The sequence below is a fragment of the Borostomias antarcticus genome, assembly GCF_949987555.1.
Source record: "Borostomias antarcticus genome assembly, chromosome: 28".
Taxonomy (NCBI): Eukaryota; Metazoa; Chordata; class Actinopteri; order Stomiiformes; family Stomiidae; genus Borostomias; species Borostomias antarcticus.
Genome location: NC_140261.1, coordinates 6494335 through 6515782, shown reverse-complemented (window position 1 = coordinate 6515782; position 21448 = coordinate 6494335). Strand labels below are relative to the sequence as shown.

Here is a 21448-nt window from a genome sequence, read left to right as displayed (position 1 = left end):
TATCGCTACACATTGCCAAATAGCCACTTTTGCCTTGGCTCAAGCCTCAACCCTCAGCCTCACTTTCAGCCTCACTTTAACCCTTCCTTCGCAAACATTTGCAAACAAGTAGGGTAACGTTAGCTAGCTAGCCTCAGTCAAATGAGACAGCAGTCACCAGCTAGTGAGTTGAAGTGTTCACAGTTGTGAGGTTTTGTTTAGGTACCGTAGCTATCTAGTGCGCGACTGACTGGCTAGCCATGGGTAAGACGTACTGGGTAAGAATGGCAGTGTTTAGATGGCTTATTTGTCGTCAACGTTAAAGGAATAGTAAAGGAAAAAATCATGTTTCTTGTCTTTGAAATTGAGAGTTTAACATGTTTTTGAGAGATTTTTCAAGGTGCCCACCCACATCCATTATATGACCAAAACGGTGGTAGAGCAATTATCAGACTTTCTCAAAAGTGCTAGTTTTGTCAATGTTTTGATCTGAACCACTGTATATGATCATAAGTAACCTTAAAACGGGGCACAACATGATTTTTCCTTTACCACTCCTCAGTGAGAGCTGCAACAGACCTACTCTACCTCTGATTGGCTGGTACTCGTTGCCAATCAGAGGCAGAGTAGGGGCGGGTCTTCAGATTGCATATCCATTTAAATTTGGACACCAAAACAGTAACCTGACGTTGCTTTGCACACCCATCTGGGAACTGTCTTTTGGAAAATGGTTGGAAAAGGACAGGCACTTTAAAAAATACTCGAAAGTGGGCAGGTGATTGGATGAACCATGTCTATCACCGTCTATCATGCTTTAACTGTATAGCTGTTTACTTCCTCTTAGAACGCTGATTGGCCAGATTGTTTTCTGATCTGGCACAAACTGTTCTCTATGGAGAGTATCCAGAATGAGCTCACGAGATCAGGATGGTGTCACAAGGCTACCAAAAGAGCATGGTGACGGTGTACATGCAATAGACTGGGGGCGCTGTTTCAATGGCAAATTGAATTACCATTAAAAAACCTTGGCAGTGTATGAAATGCAATTGATTGAATTTTCATTCTAATTTTTAATCAAAATAATTCAAACTGAATTGAGGATTGCATTGCCACTTTGCATATTGAACTGCCAGAATTGAATAGAGACAAAAAACCATTAGCCTTATGAGACCGTCCTGATTTCATGAGCTCACATTCTGTTTCTGTCTGAATACTCTCCATAGAGATCCATTTGTGCCAGGTCAGAAAACGGATCACCAATTAGTGTTAGATCTGAGGAATTTACAAACAGCTAAGCTGGGTGGGTTTAGGTGTTATGACAGCGAGGAGCGGTTAATGTTAGCGTGTGATAAACGGTGATAGACAGCCAATCACCTAATAAGTATCTTTGAAAGTTCCTGCCCCTTTCCAAACAGTTTGAAACGGAGAGTTCCCAGATGGTTATGCAAAGCAAACCATCTGGCGCGTCAGGTTAAACCAGGCCAGGTCCAGCCTGGCTTATGTGCAGGACTGGTAGAACGGAAGCAAGTCACGCCACTGAAATAGCTGTGAATTGAAATTACATGAAATAATGTCTGATAAATAAAGATAGGTCTTGTCGCCTGGACACATCAGTTCCAATGCTTCCAATGCTAATCCTGCACAATAAGAGCGGGATAGTCAGTTAGCTCATGAGCTCACAACAACTAGCAGAAGCTTCCATAACATTAATGGTAGCGGTCAGTGGCTAAAGCAGTTACACTGATGATTCCTGTAACGTTAGCTATTTTGCTGCAATTGGTTCAACTTCTGTTTCTGGACAAAGGTAAGGGATAAACCCAGATAACACAACGCTAGCGGACCTACAGTGGGTCCCCAATGGACGAGCTGGCAGACCTCCGGCCGAATCGGCAAAAGTCCATGTCTTTAAACAATTCCATAGTTTAGATTTTTCTATGATCAAAGGGAATCAAAAACCAGACAAGGGGAGACGCTCATAAGACAGAACACAATAACATGCACCATGCCCTTCCAGTCTAAGAGTGAGCTATTACCAAAACCCGAGAGGCTATGTGGACTCTGTCCCTCCCGTTCCACTGAGTCTACAGAAAAGACACAATCTGAGACGGTTCAGGTTTCAGAGAGCGGTGGCGGGGCCACCGTGGTTCCTGAAGGTTTGGGAAGGCCTGGGCTTTTTGTTCACGTACATTCTCTCCCATCCTTCTGAAACAGGGGAACAGAGGAGGAAAAGAGATGACATTATTAGAAGTCCCCGAACGGGAATCGATCCCTGGCCTTTAGCGTGGGAGTCTAGTGCTTAGCCCATTATACCACCCAGGGGTCTGAGGGTTTGGGAAGGCCTTCTGACCATCTGAAAAAACTAAACATTTACCTGGTAAATACATGCAAAGTATATCCTAATATATAATGGATAATTATTGAGACACCTATACTGTAGGTATAATTTCAAAACAGGAGTATTTCAAATGTTCAATTGCTGCACATAAATTCAATAACTGACATAGCACCACCACCATTTTTACATAACCTCTATAACATCCAGTCACAAAATATCATCCACACCGCGGCATGGGAGGCAGACGACCTATCCACTACACCACAAAGGGTCTGGAAAATGTGCAGCGTCAGTGTTTTTGTTTTGATGTTCTGGGACCACTGCCTCTTGTGGTGGCAACATAGAACTGCAGGTCAACAACACGACGGAGGAAGGGAGTGACAACCGGACGTTTGTTATCTTTGGTGCGCTGGCTTACAGCCACACAAAAACCATGGCAATATGAAAATTGACTGAGCTTTTGAGCTTTCATTTAAATTTTCAATCAAAATAATTCAACTGAATTGAGGATTGCATTGCAACTGCCAATTGCGCAATGCATTTTCAAATTGCATGACCAAATTTCACATAAAATTGCTATTTGAATAAACAGGCCAAAAACTTCCAGAGTTGGTTTGTTTTTGTTTCTTTGACCATGGGACCAATCTAGGTGAGTGTATATCTGATACCCTGTGATGGAGGAGTTACATGTAGGCCTACGCTGGGTCTCGGATTTGTGTCACGGAAGGATTACATTACATAAGTCATTACCTGTGTGAATCTTGAAAATGTTTGAAATATGCAATTAATAATATAGGATACGTCTCATTGTGACGTGTCCCCTTTAATTCAGTCCAAACTGTGTTCTAAAGTGTATTTATGTTTCATATCGAGCAGATAACTTTTAACAATATACCCCAACCAGCAGCAGAGCAGTGAGCTGCTCTCGAGTGCGAGAGGTGGAAAGATTCAGTAAGCGTGTCGCTCTGGACCAAAATAAGAACTGGGCTTGAGTTTCACATTCCACATAAGGAGACCATTAACTCAAGACTGGCATTCTGCTCTCTCTGCTCAGCCATAGACCAGACGCTGCTCTCCTTCACACACCGACCAGAACCAGCACACACACCGACCAGAACCAGCGCTCACACACCGATCAGAACCAGCACACACACACCGATCAGAACCAGCACACACACACCGATCAGAACCAGCTCACACACACCGATCAGAACCAGCGCACACACACCGATCGGAACCAGCGCACACACACCGATCAGAACCAGCACACACACACCGATCAGAACCAGCGCAGACACACCGATCAGAACCAGCACACACACCGATCAGAACCAGCGCAGACACACCGACCAGAACCAGCGCTCACACACCGACCAGAACCAGCGCAGACACACCGATCAGAACCAGCGCACACACACCGATCAGAACCAGCACACACACACCGATCAGAACCAGCACACACACACCGATCAGAACCAGCGCACACACACCGATCAGAACCAGCGCACACACACCGATCAGAACCAGCGCACACACACCGATCAGAACCAGCACACACACACCGATCAGAACCAGCGCAGACACACCGATCAGAACCAGCGTGGGCCTGGGCCTGCTAGCTACATACAGAACCACCCAGAGAGCCACGCCTGCTAGCTACATACAGAACTACCCAGAGAGCCACGCCTGCTAGCTACATACAGAACTACCCAGAGAGCCACGCCTTTTCACTGTTTAATTACTGAATTAATGAATGTTCAGTACTTTAGCTACTATTTAATTAACCTGGGGTATGTCAGGGTCTGTCCCAGTAAGGCTGGTACATGTACCTCTGCTAACAGGTGTGGTATAATACAGTTACAAATAAAGTTTGATTTGATAAGTTACGGTGATGACCCTCATCTGATGAACAGTCAATATGTGGGTGTTATAGTAGGACCTTGTCCCCAAGACTTGTATTGAAGTATTGTATTGTACTTACAGTGTTGGTCTGTATTATGTCATAAGAGAATGGAGCACACCGTATATCTGAACAGGTTTTTAATATGTTCCCAGACAGACACATTGGTCTACTGTATGTCAATCACCATCTACATCAGTCTACATCAGGCAGATGCATTCAGATTCATTGCTGTTGATTGATATGTACATTCAAATTTTGACTGGATATCGAATCAAGTCACAGATCGTGGGGCGGCGATAACAAAAATATACTCCCACGTCAATAATGTCAACGAAAATATGGTTAGTGCTCACACTCCACTCAGGTGTTCCCTCTACAGAGGCTCTGCTCCTCCCTCACCAGCGGCCCGCCCGGCTGGAGCTGATGGCGGTCGACACGGCGGTCTCTCCGTGGCTGTTCTTGGCTCGGCAGATGTACCTGCCGAAGTCCGTGGAGTCCAGGTCGTCGACGGTGATGACGCTGTGCGTGATGCGGGTGATGTGTCCCAGGCCTCTCTTGACCAGCCTCCAGGAGGTCTGGACGCTCACGGGCCGATGGTCCCCCTGGGTGGAGCAGACATGTAGAACGTAGCAGTACGTCCCGGATCAGAACCAACACAGGACGGAAAAGAACCGGAAAACAAGAGAGAAGAGAACACGGGACAGGATCGGGACTGAAAAACATGGCTGAAACACCACGACGCCGTACGGAGATCCGTCTCACCTGTCCAGGGTAGGTCCAGGTGACGCTCACGTCCGCCTCCGGCTCCCCCAGCACGGTGCAGGTGATGTTAATGGTGTCGCCCTCCCTGGCTGAGGAAGAGGAGGGCCCCAGGGTGACGAAGGGCGGGCCGCTGGGTACTGGCGATACAGAGGAGGGGAGGAGCAGCATGATGACCGGGCTTCACACACAAGCGTCATACTGAGAAAACGCTGCTTCTCTGTTTGTGTTGAAGGGTAGGACATGCCCTCAGCTAACCTCAACCATTCACTCAGGCTGGGAGGCTGCGCCGATACGAATACAATACATACCTCTGATCATCCCTCTGCATTCTTCATTTCCACCTGCTTCCTATTCCCTCCCATCCACTACCTGTCCTGGCCTAGATTCATGTGCCATGAAAGATTGATCTCACCTCAACTACACGCAGGCGTGCGCGCGCTCACACACACACACACACACACACACACACACACACACACACACACAGTTTCCATTTCATAAATCCACCCCTGATCCAGTTTGATAAAAGCAGTCATAGCACTGAACCCATATTTCTAGCTCAGTGGGCAGAGATCCTCTTAGACAGAGAACCCCTCTGTAGCCCGAGCGTTTGATCACACACTCTCTTCCTGGAAGTGGATGTGATTCATGACCACGTAAAAGACTCTAGATTCTAGAGCGAATCAAGATGAAGAGTACACTGTAATATGTCTGTCAAAAGCTATTTCAGCTGACTATGGTCATATGGACACTGTACATCCTCCACGATCATGTGGAATCGAATTGACTCTGATGAAACAGGCGTACAGTAAGCATGCACACTGGGTCTACAAGGTTCTCATGCTAGCGGATAGAATCAGAGGCTTCACTGCTCTAGAAGTATTGGGAGGAAATCAGGATGATAGTGTTGTATTTTTATTTAGCTGTTCTTGCACTTTGACTTTAGCACCAGATTAATCTCTTAGTTGCTTAAAGCTTAGAAAGGAGACGCTTGTGAGTTGTGGTGCGTAGTAGTGCACAGTAGTAACTGCAACGTTAAATGCAATTATTATAGGTGTCTCTGGGTAAAAGCGTCTAAATGACTGATGTAGTGTAATGGCGTGGTCTGAGTCGTGTGTGAGCTGGAGGACGCCGGGCCGGTACCCTCCACGTAGAGCAGCTGGTACTTGCTAAATGACTGATGTAGTGTAAGGCGTGGTCTGAGTCGTGTGTGAGCTGGAGGACGCCGGGCCGGTACCCTCCACGTAGAGCAGCTGGTACTTGGTGGACACCTGGGGGGTGACCCTGGTCACGGCCCTGCAGTAGAACACGCCCTGGTGCTCCGGGCGGGGGCTCTTCAGGACGAAACCCCTGGTGGGGTCGTAGTTCACCTGGGTGCCGTTGGTGGGGATCTCCTCCGGGGGCACCTCCCTGTGCAGGGACACCCTGGCCTGAGGGACGGTCACCCGGCAGGGCACGACGGACGCCCTGTCCGGCCGCAGGTAGACGATCTCAAAGTGGATGGCCGAGGGCACGAAGAGGTTGTCCTTGTCTGCCCCACGGGGGGTGGGAGAGAGCGGAGCAGAAGGAAGGAGTTAATGGTCACAAGCCGCACGCATGGTACCAACGAAAGATTTACATTTTAGTCGTTTAGCACAAGCTTTTATCCAAAAGCGAATTAACAGTTACGAGCTAGTGTTGGAGTTAAGTGCCTGGCTCAAGGACACAACGGTAGGCAATGCCGAGTGGCCTGGCCCCGTGTTGAACCAGCTTGAACTTGCGGTCGCTGGTTGGATGAACCGCTGGGCTACCTACCGCCCCAGTTACTCTGAACGGGATGCATTCTCTAAATATTTCCTACTGTATAAATATGTTCTCCTCATGTGGTGATATTGAGAGGTCTGGTGGGGTTAGTAATCCCTGTGTAGGGCTCAGTGAGTACAGGCGTGGTATTCACCGGTGACATATAGATAGGAGGCGGAGGTGCGGTCGGGGTCCTTGTGACATTCGCTCCCGTCACACAGGATGACCCAGCAGCTGTAGCTCCCCGTGTCGGCAGCAGAGGGCGCCGTCAGGATCAGCTGGCTGTACTTGTCGCTCTGCTTTATACTGGGGGGGTGGAGGAGGCAGAGCAAGGACACGCTTTATACTGGGGGGGTGGAGGAGGCACACCAAGGACACGCTCAGAGATCACAGTGGGATTCTGAACATCTGTGGTAGCAGCTATCATAGGGCATTCGCTATCATTCGCTACCAATTGATTAGGTCTGAGTCATCAAAATTGCATTCAATTAGCATTAATTAGACAACTAATTAGCCAATCCAGAATATATGAAAATCAATTAGCCATCCAAAAATGTATGACAATTAACTAGCCAATCAATAATGGCAATTGCTTTCGTTAATCTGCAAAGCAATGTGAGAAAGCAGCAGGAGATGTGTGAGCTGTACCTGAGGCGTGATGTGAGAAAGCAGCAGGAGATGTTAGCTGTACCTGAGGCGTGAGTCGTTGAAGGCGTCCAGGTAGGAGGGGTAGGACCAGCCGATGTGCTCGCCCTTGCAGCGCAGCTCCAGGGTGGTCCCGTGGCTGAGGCTCGCGCTCTCCCCCAGACGCAGGAAACGGCCCTTATCCAGCACCTGGGTGAGCAGGGACGGACCCTTACCCCCCGCCTCTTTCTCACGCAGTTTGGGGTAACGCACCTTGATGCGCTTGCCTCCCGGACGGATCCGGTTCTCTCCAGCCTCCTTCCTTCTCTTCACCTGCTGGCAGAATCCTGGAGAGACCAGAGGGAGGGAGGGAGGGAGGGAGAGAGAGAGAGAGAGAGAGGGAGGGAGGGGGGGAGAGAGAGAGAGAGAGAGGGAGGGAGGGGGGAGAGAGAGAGAGAGAGAGAGAGAGAGAGAGAGAGGGAGGGAGGGGGGGGAGAGAGAGAGAGGGAGGGAGAAAGAGAGAGAGGGAGGGAGGGAGAGAGAGCAAGGGAGGGAGAGAGAGGGAGGGGGGAGAAAGAGCAAGGGAGGGAGGGAGAGAGAGAGAGAGGGAGGGAGAGAGAGAGGGAGGGAGGGGGAGAGAGAGCAAGGGAGGGAGAGAGAGAGAGAGAGAGAGAGGGAGGGAGGGGGAGAGAGAGCAAGGGTGGGAGGGAGAGAGAGAGAGATGGAGAAAGATAGAGAGGGAGGGAGAGAGAGACAGAGCAAGGGAGGGTGGGAGAGAGAGAGATGGAGAAAGATAGAGAGGGAGGGAGAGAGAGACAGAGCAAGGGAGGGAGAGAAAGAGAGGTGCAGAGTGTGAACAGTCACCCTGTATAAAGTACTTCTGTACTGTAACACCTTGCTGGAGAGACAGTGAGGAGATTGGGAGCAGAGGTGAACAAGTGTGTCCATCTGGAGAGCTGCCCCACAGCTGGGTCAACAGGGCTGCAGGAAACACAGGGAGGGGCGGGGGGGTCTGCCAGCGGGGGGGGGGGTGCACGTTTATTACTGGCACAGAAAGTCCAGATAGCGACTGTATCCCCTCCATCTAAATATGCTGTAGATTTATTTGTTTGATTCTTAAAAGAGAAGAGCTTGCATCCCCCCAGTTGATGGTCTTTTAAAGAGTGAAAATGATAGTTTGGAACTGTTCTGTTTGGGTAATGAGGAAAACAGAGCAGGTCTCTCTGAACAGAGACCAGCCAGGCTGATAGAGAACACCTGTTGGTCTGGGTCTCCCTGAGCAGAAACGCTGTTATATAAGAATATTGGTTTTTGGTGTCTCATTTGTGTAAATGCTTCAAGAAACCGGGGGGAAAGATTATAATACTGGCATGATTTCTAAATCAGTCCTGTGACTGTCATCCATTGGGTAAAATATAAAAGTCTCTCAGGCTGCTCCTCATCTCCTCATGACAGACGGATCCGTCCAAACCTGGACTATCTAATCAACATTACTCTCAGAATTCACCTCTCTAGTGGTGGAATCGTTCAGAACTGCATTCACAGCGAGGGCAAACCTAAGAACAAAGAAAATGTGTTGTGGTTTGTGTGGAGAAGAAAGTGACTCACCATTTTGGAGTTCCACCCAGAGTACGGCCAGAGTTAAGAAGACCCAGGGCTTCATGGCGGTGACCAGACGGGACAGAGCCAGAGGAGAAAGGCGATGGGGGTCCGCAGAGGGGTGTCTGGGGGCCAGGAGGGGCCAGAGGTGCAGAGAGAGAGAGAGAGAGAGAGAGAGAGAGACCCAGCAGGAGAGGTCAGACCTGGGTGCTGCGCTGGAACTCTGCAGGCTCCAGCAACCCTGTTCACATGAGCGCTGCCCCATCCTCCTCAGGGTGGAAAAAACCCCTCAGCAGGACAAAGGGAAATAACTCCACTTCCTCTTAGGCTGTACTGCCCTCTGGTGGATTTGTTGGACTACTACTATGAAGCAGACTCCAGAGAGACAAGATTGATAATTACCCTCAATGTGGTGAGAGCAGTTCAGACCTTCACAGAACATATCACATGCAGAAACTGGTTGTATTGAAAAATACATTTATTAACATCGGTTTAGTTAGTTGAAACAGTTGAAATGTAATTTCATCAACTTGATCCTGGGGAGAAAATGTATGGAAATGTATGTTTTTTAGTATCATATTTACTGTAGTTAGCATCAGGTTGATGGATCAAGGTTATTAATCTCATGTAAAATTGCAGTTGTAATATATTCCCCACGTTACATGATACAACTTTAGCCCTGTATCCACAGCCTTAACATTAGAAACGTACATCAGGGGGAACTCTGACCGCAGGTGGATCGGTCAGTCAGAGATCTCCGTCACACGGTCACTACTACAGCTGGCCTGGGAGCTTTCTCTCATGAGACAGACAGGCAGACAGACAGACAGACAGACAGACAGACAGACAGACAGACAGACAGACAGGCAGACAGACAGACAGACAGGCAGACAGGCAGACAGACAGGCAGACAGACAGACAGACAGACAGACAGACAGACAGACAGATAGACAGGCAGGCAGACAGACAGACAGACAGACAGACAGACAGACAGACAGACAGACAGGCAGGTCACACCCACCGGCCCTCTAGGCTCCGAGGGGAAGAATGTGAGCAATAACCCTCTCGCTGTTCATCCCTCTAAGACCCCCAGGAAGTGGTTATGAAACACAGGCAGGGTTACTAAGTAGACAGAATCACTCCTCAGGCCCCTGAAACTAGGACACGCAGGTACTGAACAAACCCAAACCCATCACTCCTCAGGCCCCTGAAACTAGGACACGCAGGTACTGAACAAACCCAAACCCATCACTCCTTAGGCCCCTGAAACTAGGACACGCAGGTACTGAACAAACCCAAACCCATCACTCCTTAGGCCCCTGAAACTAGGACACGCAGGTACTGAACAAACCCAAACCCATCACTCCTTAGGCCCCTGAAACTAGGACACGCAGGTACTGAACAAACCCAAACCCATCACTCCTTAGGCCCCTGAAACTAGGACACGCAGGTACTGAACAAACCCAAACCCATCACTCCTTAGGCCCCTGAAACTAGAATCACTCCTCAGGCCCCTGAAACTAGAATCACTCCTTAGGCCCCTGAAACTAGAATCACTCCTTAGGCCCCTGAAACTAGAATCACTCCTTAGGCCCCTGAAACTAGAATCACTCCTTAGGCCCCTGAAACTAGAATCACTCCTTAGGCCCCTGAAACTAGGACACGCAGGCCAGGAGAGGGAAGTACTGAACAACCCAACCCATCACTGTGTTAAGGCCAGACACTACAGGCAAAATGGCATTTTTTCTTCCACTCATTAATTTTCCTAATTTTCCTCATTTTCCACTATAACATGTAAACTATCACTATATTAATACAAAAATACACATACTTTATTAAAAACTGCTATTTTTCAACGTTTTATCTACCCACGCCAATGAAAACATCCAAAGGTGAATAGGATTGTTTTATCCTCAGGAATTTCTACTAGTTTAATCTTTACATTGAGAAAAAAATTGTATTACACTTTGTTTAAAAAAAATCTTTATGTATGCAAATGAAACAATGTCTGGACAATTAGGGGCAGGATCAGTATGTACTTTTGTGTATGAAATGTGCTATATAAATAAAGTTTGATTTTATTTAAATATGCATAAATGTGCATATATTTCGGTACCAAATAGCTGCAGGACCCTGAGCGAGGTCACGTGACCTACAGACCAGCTGGGCTCAAGACCCTGAGGTCACGTGACCCACAGACCAGCTGGGCTCAAGACCCTGAGGTCACGTGACCTACAGACCAGCTGGGCTCAAGACCCTGAGGTCACGTGACCTACAGACCAGCTGGGCTCAAGACCCTGAGGTCACGTGACCTGCAGACCAGCTGGGCTCAAGACCCTGAGGTCACGTGACCTGCAGACCAGCTGGGCTCAACTCAACATCTGGGAACCACTGGATGGTTAAAAGCCTTCAATGTGACAGCAATTGAAAATAAATGTGTAAATGTGTTAAATTGTGTGCTGAGACAATTTAAAATGATTCTTGCATCATAGTTATACAGTATCTGTGAAATAAAAATGAATTCATAATACTTATCTTTTTCATAATATCATCTTTTCTGTACCTGACGTCACTTGGTACCTGCTATCCTAACCTCCAGGGCAGGCGCATTCATTAAACACTCATTAAACATTCATTAATCTGTTTTTTTTCCTTTTAAAGACAAAATAATCTTGTATTCACAAACCCCTATAGTAGGTATAGAAATATGCAAATGTACGCATCATTTATGAGATATTGCATAACTTAAAATACAGTACTTAAACATTTTTTTAAAGACAAAGTGTAATACAAAAAATATTTATCTTAATAATGTAAAGATTAAACTGGTTGAACTGAACTGAAATTCATGAGGAATCTTTAAATTCATGAGGAATCTTTAAATTCATGAGGAATCTTTAAATCCTATTCACCCACAGTGTTTTCCCTTAATGTCTTATGAATGGAACATTTATGATGAAAGTCTTTCATTAAAGGTTTTCTTTGAATCTGTTTAGAAAGTGGGACATTTGCCTACAAGTTGTCTTATTATCTGAACTACTGGCTGTAGAAGAAAAAAACAGGACTAAAAACTAATCTACTATACTGTACATGTCTCAAAATATCACAAAAGACAATACTGTACCTCTGGGAAGATGTAACAACATAAAGCAATCAGAAACACTCTTCATACGGAATGTGCTATCAAACACTGAACAAGTAGAAAAGTCTGTTTAGATTTCCTACAAACTTCACGACTTTAACAACTGATTCACTTGCAACAAATCCTAGTGATAGAAAACAACATCTCTAAAAGGAGCTCTAGCTAAACATGTAAAAGCATTTCAACTACACTAAAATAATAACACAGGTTATAAATGAATTATTAGTTCCATTGTATGTGTGTGTGTGTGTGTGTGTGTGGGGGGGGTATATGAAAACATGTCTGAAAACTACAAATGGTTTTAGAGATACTGTTCTAGTTGTGATTAACATACTTCTCATCAGGTGATGTGATGTACTCTATATGCACAGGGTTCTGCACAGACTGTACTGTTTAGTATTGGCACGTACAGAACAGGGTAACTATACTTAGAAGCTGTCATACGTGATTAACTGTATGTAGTGTACATATATATCCATCCATGTATAGCCTGCGTGTTTCTTCATGTGTTGAATGATAGGCAGCGTGTTTCTGTCAGAGAAATGTATCAGTGCTTCTCTAACAGACTAGAAATGTCTTTATAATACTAGAGCACAGTATCAAAATCTCTCAGTGACATCGTGTATCCCATCAGAGTAACAGATGCGACCGGCAAAGTCGACTGGTACGTGCTTGAAAGCCCCTCCCGTGTGTAAGATAGCTTTATCATACAAGGTGACAGAACAGAAAAGACAGAAGTGAATATAAGGCTGGGAAAACATCCCAAATGCAAAGGCATTTTCACAGTACGTCCATGACTGCAACTGTAATAGAACCTTCCCATCCAACACCATGAACCTCCAGTGTGTTACCTGTCTTTGTGTGCTAATGCCGCCTCCGAACCATTGACCGAATCGTCTGCCGCCTGCATATGGTCACATCATAGGTGTCGATCATGTGCCCACCTCACCACTCTAAGTCACGTGATCACGGATAACGTTTACACAAGGCGGGTGGGTGTCCGTGTGACTGAGGCACATTAGGCTTGGCGGTACATGCGAGTATATATATTTGCGAGCAGCTGCTGTGAGTGGTGCGCTTGTGTGCGTCAGTCCGGGGGCCCCGCTGTCTCTCCCGGTGGCCTTGGTACAGAGTCTGTGAGCGGGTCCGTCCTAGTGAGCTCGTTTCTCTAAAACTGGCTGGTCCTCTCCGGGCGGGGGAAGTGCCCCGGGTCAGGGGCCACGCCGTCCTGCTTCCCTCCCACCACTGGCTTCTTCTCCTGGGGTCCGTCGCCGCCGAGGGCCCCCTGGAGCAGCCGCTGGCGTTCGGCGCTGTGCCACATCCCGTAGCCGAAGTAGATCAGGAAACCTGGTGGGAGGGAGGGGAGGGGCCAGGGGACAGGGAGGGAGCTCTTGGTGAAGAACGAAAAACGGCCCCTATCATGAACGAGTGCGAGCCTCGGCGCTAAGAGGTCCGTTTTCACGTCCGAGCCGATCGAAGGACACTCACCCACTGCCATCCAGGCGCTGAAGCGTATCCAGGTGTCTCCGCTCAGCTGGACCATGAGGTAAACGTTGACGAATATACTCAGGATGGGCAGGAAGGGCAGGAGGGGCACCTGCAGAGGAACACGGCACACAGACGACCTCACAAACCCCAAAAAACACCACCGTGACGCTAGGAGAGACGGTGTCGAGGCACACTCCGCTTGTTTAGCTTACATGTTTGTTTTAGTTTCCTTCATTGATTTGTCACGAATCATATAAACAACATTAGTCACGCAAGAAGAAGAGATGCCTTGTGTCAGATTTAGCTACCGGCTAATTCCAGACAACACAGCGTCGACCGCGCGTCGTACTGAACGCACCATGAACGAGACCTTCCTGCTGGTCTGCGGCTGTCTGCAGATCATGACCACGCAGCCCACGAAGAGGACGAGGGACAGGGACAGCGTCGACAGGACCCAGACCTCGGCGGCCAGGACAGAGTGGCCGTGGTACGTGGTGAGGTAGCTGACCGCACACACCAGCAGCACTGTGGACAGACGGAAGGCACGCGTCAGGGCGGCAGCTTCAGCAGGAGACTTAACGAGGAACGCCAGCGAGATGCTGTTACAGTACAGTAGTTGTTTGCCTGGTCAAACGGACCATCGCTAGTGGCGTCAAATGAGCCCCGTTTCAAAGGAGGTACCGTATCAGTGTGTGTTTGTCAGGTCGCAGCGGCCCACCTAAGACGCAGACCGCCATGTTGACCACGGAGGAGGAGCTCTCGGTGGGCGCCGGGGGCGGGCGGAGGGCGCACTGCAGCGCGGAGCCGCCGCCCTTCAACATGTTGAGGTGCGACTCGGACTCGGTCAGCTCCGACTCGCCCCCCTCCTCCGAGGTCAGGCAGTCCTTCTCGCCGCCGCACGCCAGCTTCATGTAGACTCCGTCCGGCTGATACCTGGAGGGGGCGTCGGAACGAGGTCACCAGGGTCAGGGTTACTATTAGAACGAGGTCACCCAGGGTCAGGGTTACTATTAGAACGAGGTCACAACAAGGGTGTGGAAAGGTGGAAGCTGAAAGCAGGCTGTGTGAAGGGAGGAGTCATGAGCACACGGCCTGTCTGTCTTCACGCCCCCCTGTTTGAACAGCACCTCACCACCAGCTTGAGTAATACTGTGCTCTCCTCAAACTAGCTCCAGGTAAAGTGGGTTCATTAGTCAGGTATGAGGTGCAGAAGCAGAGCGGTTCAGGCGTTCCTGTGTGTCAGTGCCTGAGCGTCCCGGGTGCCTGGGTGTTGTGTATGCGTGCATGTATGTATTATTTATAGAGATTGTATGTATGTACAGATATTCTATATTTCATGCATACTGTATGTATATATTTCTTGTAATCTGTAATTTATACAGTATTCTTTACCCACCCTTTACCACCCCCCCCCCCGGGATTATTAAAGTTCATTTTATCTTATTGAATGTACAGAAATACTTGTACAGGTACAGTGAAATGAAATGCTTACTGGAGAGGCAAGGATATGAAGCTGAAATCGTTTCCCTATTAAGTCCATGTTGATGTTTACTCAACCTCTCTTTGCGTACGAGGTCCACCTGATGTTAAAAGAGGTTCCTAATCTGAATGGTTTTATCTGGAACACAGAACCTCCAGAGTACCATATTTGAGCTCCTAACCAGAGCTCAACAGAACGGGACTGTGTGTGTGTGTGTGCGTGTGTGTGTGTGTGTGTGTGTGTGTGTGTGGGTGTGTTTCTTGAATCCTCCAAGTCAAGAAAGGTTGAGTAAACATCAGCATGAACTCAAGAAGCCGTCTGAGCTCCACACAAGGGCTGCATTCAGTGATTCCATCATAGGGCCGATTCAATAACATGCGCTGCATATTACTATAATGATATTTGCAGTATTTTGCCCAAGTACACCTACAGTACGCTTCTGCTGCATCCATCCTATCAGCTCCTGCTTCATTAGACCAAGTCTGGGGGAGGAGCCTATGTTTTCTGTGCCGTCTGTTAGTTTATTCATGAATTTGTTAGTCAGCAGGATTGTAAAAACTACAAGGCCGATTTTCATGAAACTTGATGGCGTGTAGCACGGGCCGAGGAAGATGCACAAATTATTGTTCACATTCATTAACATTGCCTGATAAACTAGATCAACAGATATGGGTAATTCTCAGTGTTTAATACATCCATGGCTAGTTAGTCTCTCATAGCCAGACCATCTCCACACTTCCTTTACGCTGTGCCAGCGCCGGAGACAGGTCTGGCTGGACGTGTTACCATTCTGCTATAGGGGGGGGGGGGGGGGGGGGGGGGGAGCAGTATTTCTTTAAACCAATCACAGTCGTCTTGGGCGGAGCCAGCCCGGACGCAGCGACGGTGCTCTTGCAAAATAGTCTGGATTGAATCTGATTGGTGCCAAGAGAATCTCTCGGCCGAATCAGATTAATTTGCGTCGCCAGTCTCGCCACTGATTGGGCAGTGTGACAACGAATGACAAGGTTTATTGCCAAAACCTACATCCGTTGAGTCAGACTAATGGCTAGTTAGCTTCTAGATTACATAGATACTTGAATGAGTCGCCTAGTGGGAAATTTGACGTTTCAGCAATGGAACAATTACAGCAAAATGCATTAGATACAGAGTAGTAAGCAGAACAATAGGAAGAAAAGGGACTATAATATATATATATATTATACATCCATATGTACAGCATGTGTACAGTATAGCAAAATTAAAAGAATATATATACATACTGTACATGAATACAATTGGTAGCATCCTGGGAAAGATTGATTGAGCTAGCTACTGTAGCTACAGTTTCTAGTTATTTTGCGGGTAGGCCTATTAGCACCAAAATAATTGAATCATGGCATGATGATTAAGTATAACTGTTTTTAGTTATGCTCGTAGCTGTCGGTCCTGTGATATCTAGCTAGACCCACCAGAGAGCAGAGCTGAAGAGCAGCTCACCCCAGCTGATGCACCACCAGTATATTTTTGACATTTTGTCACCTCTAAGTAGTGTATCCGTACCCTAATGCTGACGATATGCATTATGAGCGGAGGTCTGCGCTCACCAAGTGCCCTTCTAGTATTGATTCATAGTACAGCTGTTTAAAGGACAATGCTCGTTTTTGACAACCTGGACCTTATTTACGACATATTATAAGACGTTTGGCTCACCGAGATCACTTTGGTGTAGTTCGGAGGCATGCAGAAGAAATTTAAAATCCAGCGCGAGCCAGTATATCCATGTTATGGCGGTGGTGGGGGCACCGAGAATGCAGTTTCTAAAAATCTATTTTCTGCCGCGAAACGGTTGTTTTCATCAATCTGTCTTTATGAATCGCTAGTTGTGCTTACATGGAGCGTAGGCCTGTTGTGGTTTTCACATGCCTCTGTAATATGATCTGTAGAAACGTCTTTCGAAACGAAATAGCTTCCCGACTTGCTCCAGCACGCATGCGCACAGCGCGCAATCGTTGCTCCAGCACGCTGTGCGCATGCGTGCTGGAGCAAGTGAGGAAGCTATTTCCTGTCTAAAGATGTTTCTAAAGATCATATTACAGAGGCATGTGAAAAACCACAACAGGCCTACGCTTGAAATTGAGAGTTTAACATGTTTTTTTTTAATGATTTTTCAAGGTGCCCACCCACATCCATTGTATGACCAAAACGGTGGTAGAGCAATTATCAGACTTTCTAAAAAGTGCTTGTTTTGTCAACTTTTTGAACTGAACCATTGTATATGATTATAAGTAACCTTAAAACAGGGCTAAACATGCATTTTCCCTTTACTACTCCTTTAAGATGGGTCTTGTCGCCTGGACACATCAGTTCCAATGCTTGCAATGCTAATCCAGCACAATAAGAGCGGGATAGTTAGCTCATGAGCTCACAACAACTAGCAGCAGCTTCCATAACATTAATGGTAGCGGTCAGTGGCTAAAGCAGTTACACTGATGATTCCTGTAACGTTAGCTATTTTGCTGCAATTGGTTCAACTTATTTTTCTGGACAAAGGTAAGGGATAAACCCAGACAACACAAGGCTAGCGGACCTACAGCAGGTCGCCGATGGACGAGTTGGCGGAACTCTGGTGGAATATAACACAAGGCTAGCGGACCTACTGTACAGTGGGTCCCCGATGGACGAGCTGGCGGACCTCTGGCCGAATCAGCTGCCAGACATCCAGCCGAATCCGCTTGCGGGTTCCTGGCCATTTGCACATCGAATGGCAAGCGGACCTCTGGTGGATTATTAGCGTCAGGGACAGCGGTCCGCTAGTAATCCAAAATGCTCCCGGTGTTGCTCCACCACCATTCCACCGGTAGTTTATTGTCTATATCCTAGGCCCATTGGCCCTACGCTTATAGATTTCTATAGCTAAATAAACTTACTCTGAAAATGTTTTGGGGTAACCCTTCCTTTCATAGTCCCCCAATTACTAAACATTTACCTGGTAAATACAGGCAAAGTATAGCCAAACATATAATGGGTAATTACTGAGACACCTATACTGTAGGTATAATTTCAAAACAGTAGTATTTCAAATGTTCAATTACTGCACATAAATTCAATAACTGACATAGAACCACCAGGTAACCACATTTTTACATAGCTTCTATAACAGCCAGTGAGCAAAAATCTCCCACAGCAGGGTTTGAACCCCTGACCTTTGGCATTGGAGTCAGGCACTTTATCCACTACACCACCAAGGATCTGGAAACATCACAATGTCATAGTGCTTTTATTTTGATGTTCTGGGACCACTGCCTCTTGTGGTGGTAACATAGAACTGCAGGTCAACAACACAACGGAGGAAGGAAGGGAAGGAGGGAAGGAGGTCTGAGTGTGCTGCACGTACCTGAGGATGAGAACGCAAGCCGCTACCAGGGAGTAGGCCAGCAGGGTGCCGATGGACATCATGTCTACCAGAGCCTTCAGGTCAAACAGGAAGGCCATGATCGCTGAGGGACAGGGTGAGGGACAGGTAGGGGACAACCGGAGGACAGAGATCAGCACATAATAAAGACATCAACACTGATTAGACTGAAGACAACGGCAAAATGATGACACAGATTTGCACAATATTGAAGCAATGAGATGCGATATACAAAGAACATTTCCTAAATGGATATGTATGTTGTGCTAGCTGCTGCATCCGGACATATCAACTACTGCTATTACTACTATAACTACAGTACTGACTACTATGAATATAAAATCTACTATAAACTACTATAAATATACTGCTACTACTACAATACAGCAGTGTAACTACTAATACAACTACTTCTATAATTACTATCTAACTTCGATAACTACTAACTACTATAAATATAAAAACTACTATAAATACTACTGTTAGTGCTACTAGTGTATAATGAGTGTATCAACACATAACATCACAAAGAACATTTTACAGAGAATCATGCAACATAAACAAGGCAAAATTTACCCAGAAAGCCAGTTGTCACAACCAATGCTCATTGGATAGTTTCTGGTTGTACGCACAGTGAATGTTTGTGATTACATAGACAGGTATGTATGACGACGTCAACCTTCAGTACAACATTCCCAAACATGTAATTAACTCTGTAACTATCTCCAGAGCCGTATCCCCTGGTGTCTGATTCACTGTGGGGCTCCACCATAGAGCAGCGGTGAGGTGTAGATCTCTACGGGCCCTCATGAAGGCCCTGGCCCCGGGGCCCTGCTCAGGTCTGCCCACTGCTAACAGGTTCTAGGTCAACAGCTTTGCCTGTGGCTGTGCTGAGGCCCCCACCAACCCGCAACCCCCCCCACCAACCCCAACCCCCCCCACCAACCTTCCGCCCACAAGGCTGGCTGAAACATGCTGGTTTCAAAGCCTTTGAGCTCTCCAGTCTCCCACTACAATGAGCTGTCCCCCTCCAGGAGGCCTGGGCCCTAGGCCCTGTTCACAGTGAGCACAACCAAACCAGCTGAACATGGCGGATCTTTTCATCTCCAACATGGCTGCTTGGCTGCGGGAGCGCATGACTCTGAACACGCTCGACCCCGGTCTCGTCCTGGCTGTATAGTATAATTCTAGTGTACTGTGTAGCGCTGCAAAATTCCGGGAATATTCAAAGTTGGAAACTTTCCATGGGAATGAACAGGAATTTATGGGAATTAACAGGAATAAACTGAAAGGTTTAGGGTTATTTACACCAACTGTACAGTATTTACCTTGTCATATACAGACATAAATATAAAGATTTTCTATTCTCTAGAATCTATTCTTGAGTAGAACTACTCTACAGTCCTGCTGTAGTGTGCAGGATGCAGGAATGACCTGTGAGCATGATGGAAGAATGCACTGCACATGTGATGGAGGAGTTGAAATTCAACTGGATTTGCATTACATCAGGTTGTTTTAACCAAGATCATGCAGCAAAATCTAGAATTGCATCTTTTTTCCCCAAGTACATGTAAGTTCCCTGTTATAGGGGTACGTGGTGGTGTGGTGGTCTAATGCATCGGGGACCGGCGGTCTCGCCAGATCCCAGTATGGCCGGATCCCAGAGGGAGTGGCCTATCGGGCCGCCGCTCCCCGAGGGTGGTTAGTTTCATCTCGACTTGAAGGTTCGTCGCAGCACAGCATTCCTATCTGGTGTGGGAATTACGGTCACGAGCTGAGAGTCAAGGAGCTGTCTCTGCCCCTCGCATCGCCAACCAGCCCAGTTGTGCAACGAATCTTTAAGAGTTAGTAGGGGGTAAATGGACACTAGTTTAGGATCATTTGGCTACCAATAAAATATATAAAATAAATATATAAAATAAAAAAACGTTGAAGAAAAGCTGTTATAGGCTACAAAAAAAGGTAAACATTTTCAAAATTCATGTTCCCATTCCTTAACTTCCCATGGTCAATTTCAGCCCTTTTCAAGCCTAGTTCTGTGTAACAGAATACTAGTGAATCAATCAGTCAGTTACACAACCAGGCTGACAGACTGTACACGCTGGACGTGCCAGCGAAGAACAAGACCTAGCAGGAACCAGCAGGAACCAGCAGGCCCTGCTCCCTGAGGGCATGAGGCTGTTCCCACCGCCGTGTGACACCAGGTTTTACACCACGCACAGCGAATCGGGAGGTGTGAAAAGCTCTTCCCAGCTGCACAGACGGGGCGTTTTCCGCGAGACGGGGCGTTTTCCCGTGCTCAAATCCACAAAACTATACAGCAGGATTGTATCACCACCGGCATGCATTCACCACCACCACCACCAGCAGCAGTGCAGAACCACACATGCATTCACCACCACCACCACCAGCAGCAGTGCAGAACCACACATGCGAACCAGACGACACGCAGGCAGACCAGGACGAGGCGCCGCGTCGGGCCCTCTCTCTCAGGAGCTTACCCGCTGTGGTGCCCGCCGCCATGGTGGCGGCCACTGGCGACTGGCGCTTACTCACTTGGGAAAGAAATGTGAACAGTAAGCCATCTCGCGCCATGGCAAAGAGAATGCGCGGTAGGGGGAACATGGACCCCAGCAGGCTAGGGAGAAAGAGGGTGGTCAGGGTTCAAAACAGAGGCACTCTGGGAGACAAAACAACAACACATTGGTCACCTGGGCAACTGTGAAAGATGTGAGCGTGCGTTTGGACCCGAGGTAGGCCAGCATCCTGAGGCCTTCACCAATCAGAGCGTATTGAGTTTTAGTCACCGGGCCTATTTTTATGACTTGAATTTTAATATTTGGGAGAACGGATTCCAACAGCATTTTCCGCTTTCACAGTTGATTGGTGGACGCAGTTCGGCAGCAGCCATCTGATTGGATGTCCCCCCGGCGGCTCACCTGCTAATACTCCGGAACTCA

At 47.5% G+C, this 21448-nt stretch overlaps 2 protein-coding genes and 1 long non-coding RNA gene across 5 annotated transcripts in view; 1 reads left to right on the top strand and 2 right to left on the bottom strand.

The window, feature by feature from the left end:
• Positions 1-4570: 4570 nt before the first annotated feature.
• On the bottom strand, positions 4571-9048 carry pdgfrl (platelet-derived growth factor receptor-like; the record flags this gene model as incomplete). 2 transcript variants are annotated; one of them, XM_084459407.1, is made up of 6 exons in its annotated part: positions 4571-4819; positions 4980-5116; positions 6217-6510; positions 6916-7067; positions 7453-7732; positions 8994-9048. In XM_084459407.1, the coding sequence occupies 6 exons, from the start codon at positions 9046-9048 to the stop codon at positions 4613-4615; spliced, it is 1125 nt and encodes a 374-aa protein (XP_084315533.1). In that variant the 3' UTR covers positions 4571-4612. The 2 variants fall into 2 exon arrangements, with proteins under 2 accessions (XP_084315533.1, XP_084315534.1); XM_084459408.1 differs by having other exon boundaries at positions 4571-4816.
• A 429-nt stretch (positions 9049-9477) lies between these two features.
• Positions 9478-10949, top strand: LOC311326684. The gene is made up of 2 exons (XR_014631072.1): positions 9478-10434; positions 10653-10949. It is a non-coding gene; the product is annotated as an uncharacterized lncRNA (long non-coding RNA).
• A 642-nt stretch (positions 10950-11591) lies between these two features.
• slc7a2 (solute carrier family 7 member 2) overlaps positions 11592-21448 on the bottom strand; it is a 34482-nt gene continuing 24625 nt past the window's right edge. For both annotated transcript variants that reach the window (XM_084459617.1, XM_084459618.1), the window contains exons 7-12: positions 20990-21126; positions 18471-18573; positions 14333-14547; positions 13973-14139; positions 13615-13723; positions 11592-13473 (exon numbers count right to left, since the gene is read on the bottom strand). In XM_084459617.1, coding sequence (XP_084315743.1) covers positions 13295-13473; positions 13615-13723; positions 13973-14139; positions 14333-14547; positions 18471-18573; positions 20990-21126 — 910 coding nt within the window. In that variant the 3' untranslated portion in view covers positions 11592-13294. The remainder of the gene's footprint in view (positions 13474-13614; positions 13724-13972; positions 14140-14332; positions 14548-18470; positions 18574-20989; positions 21127-21448) is intronic.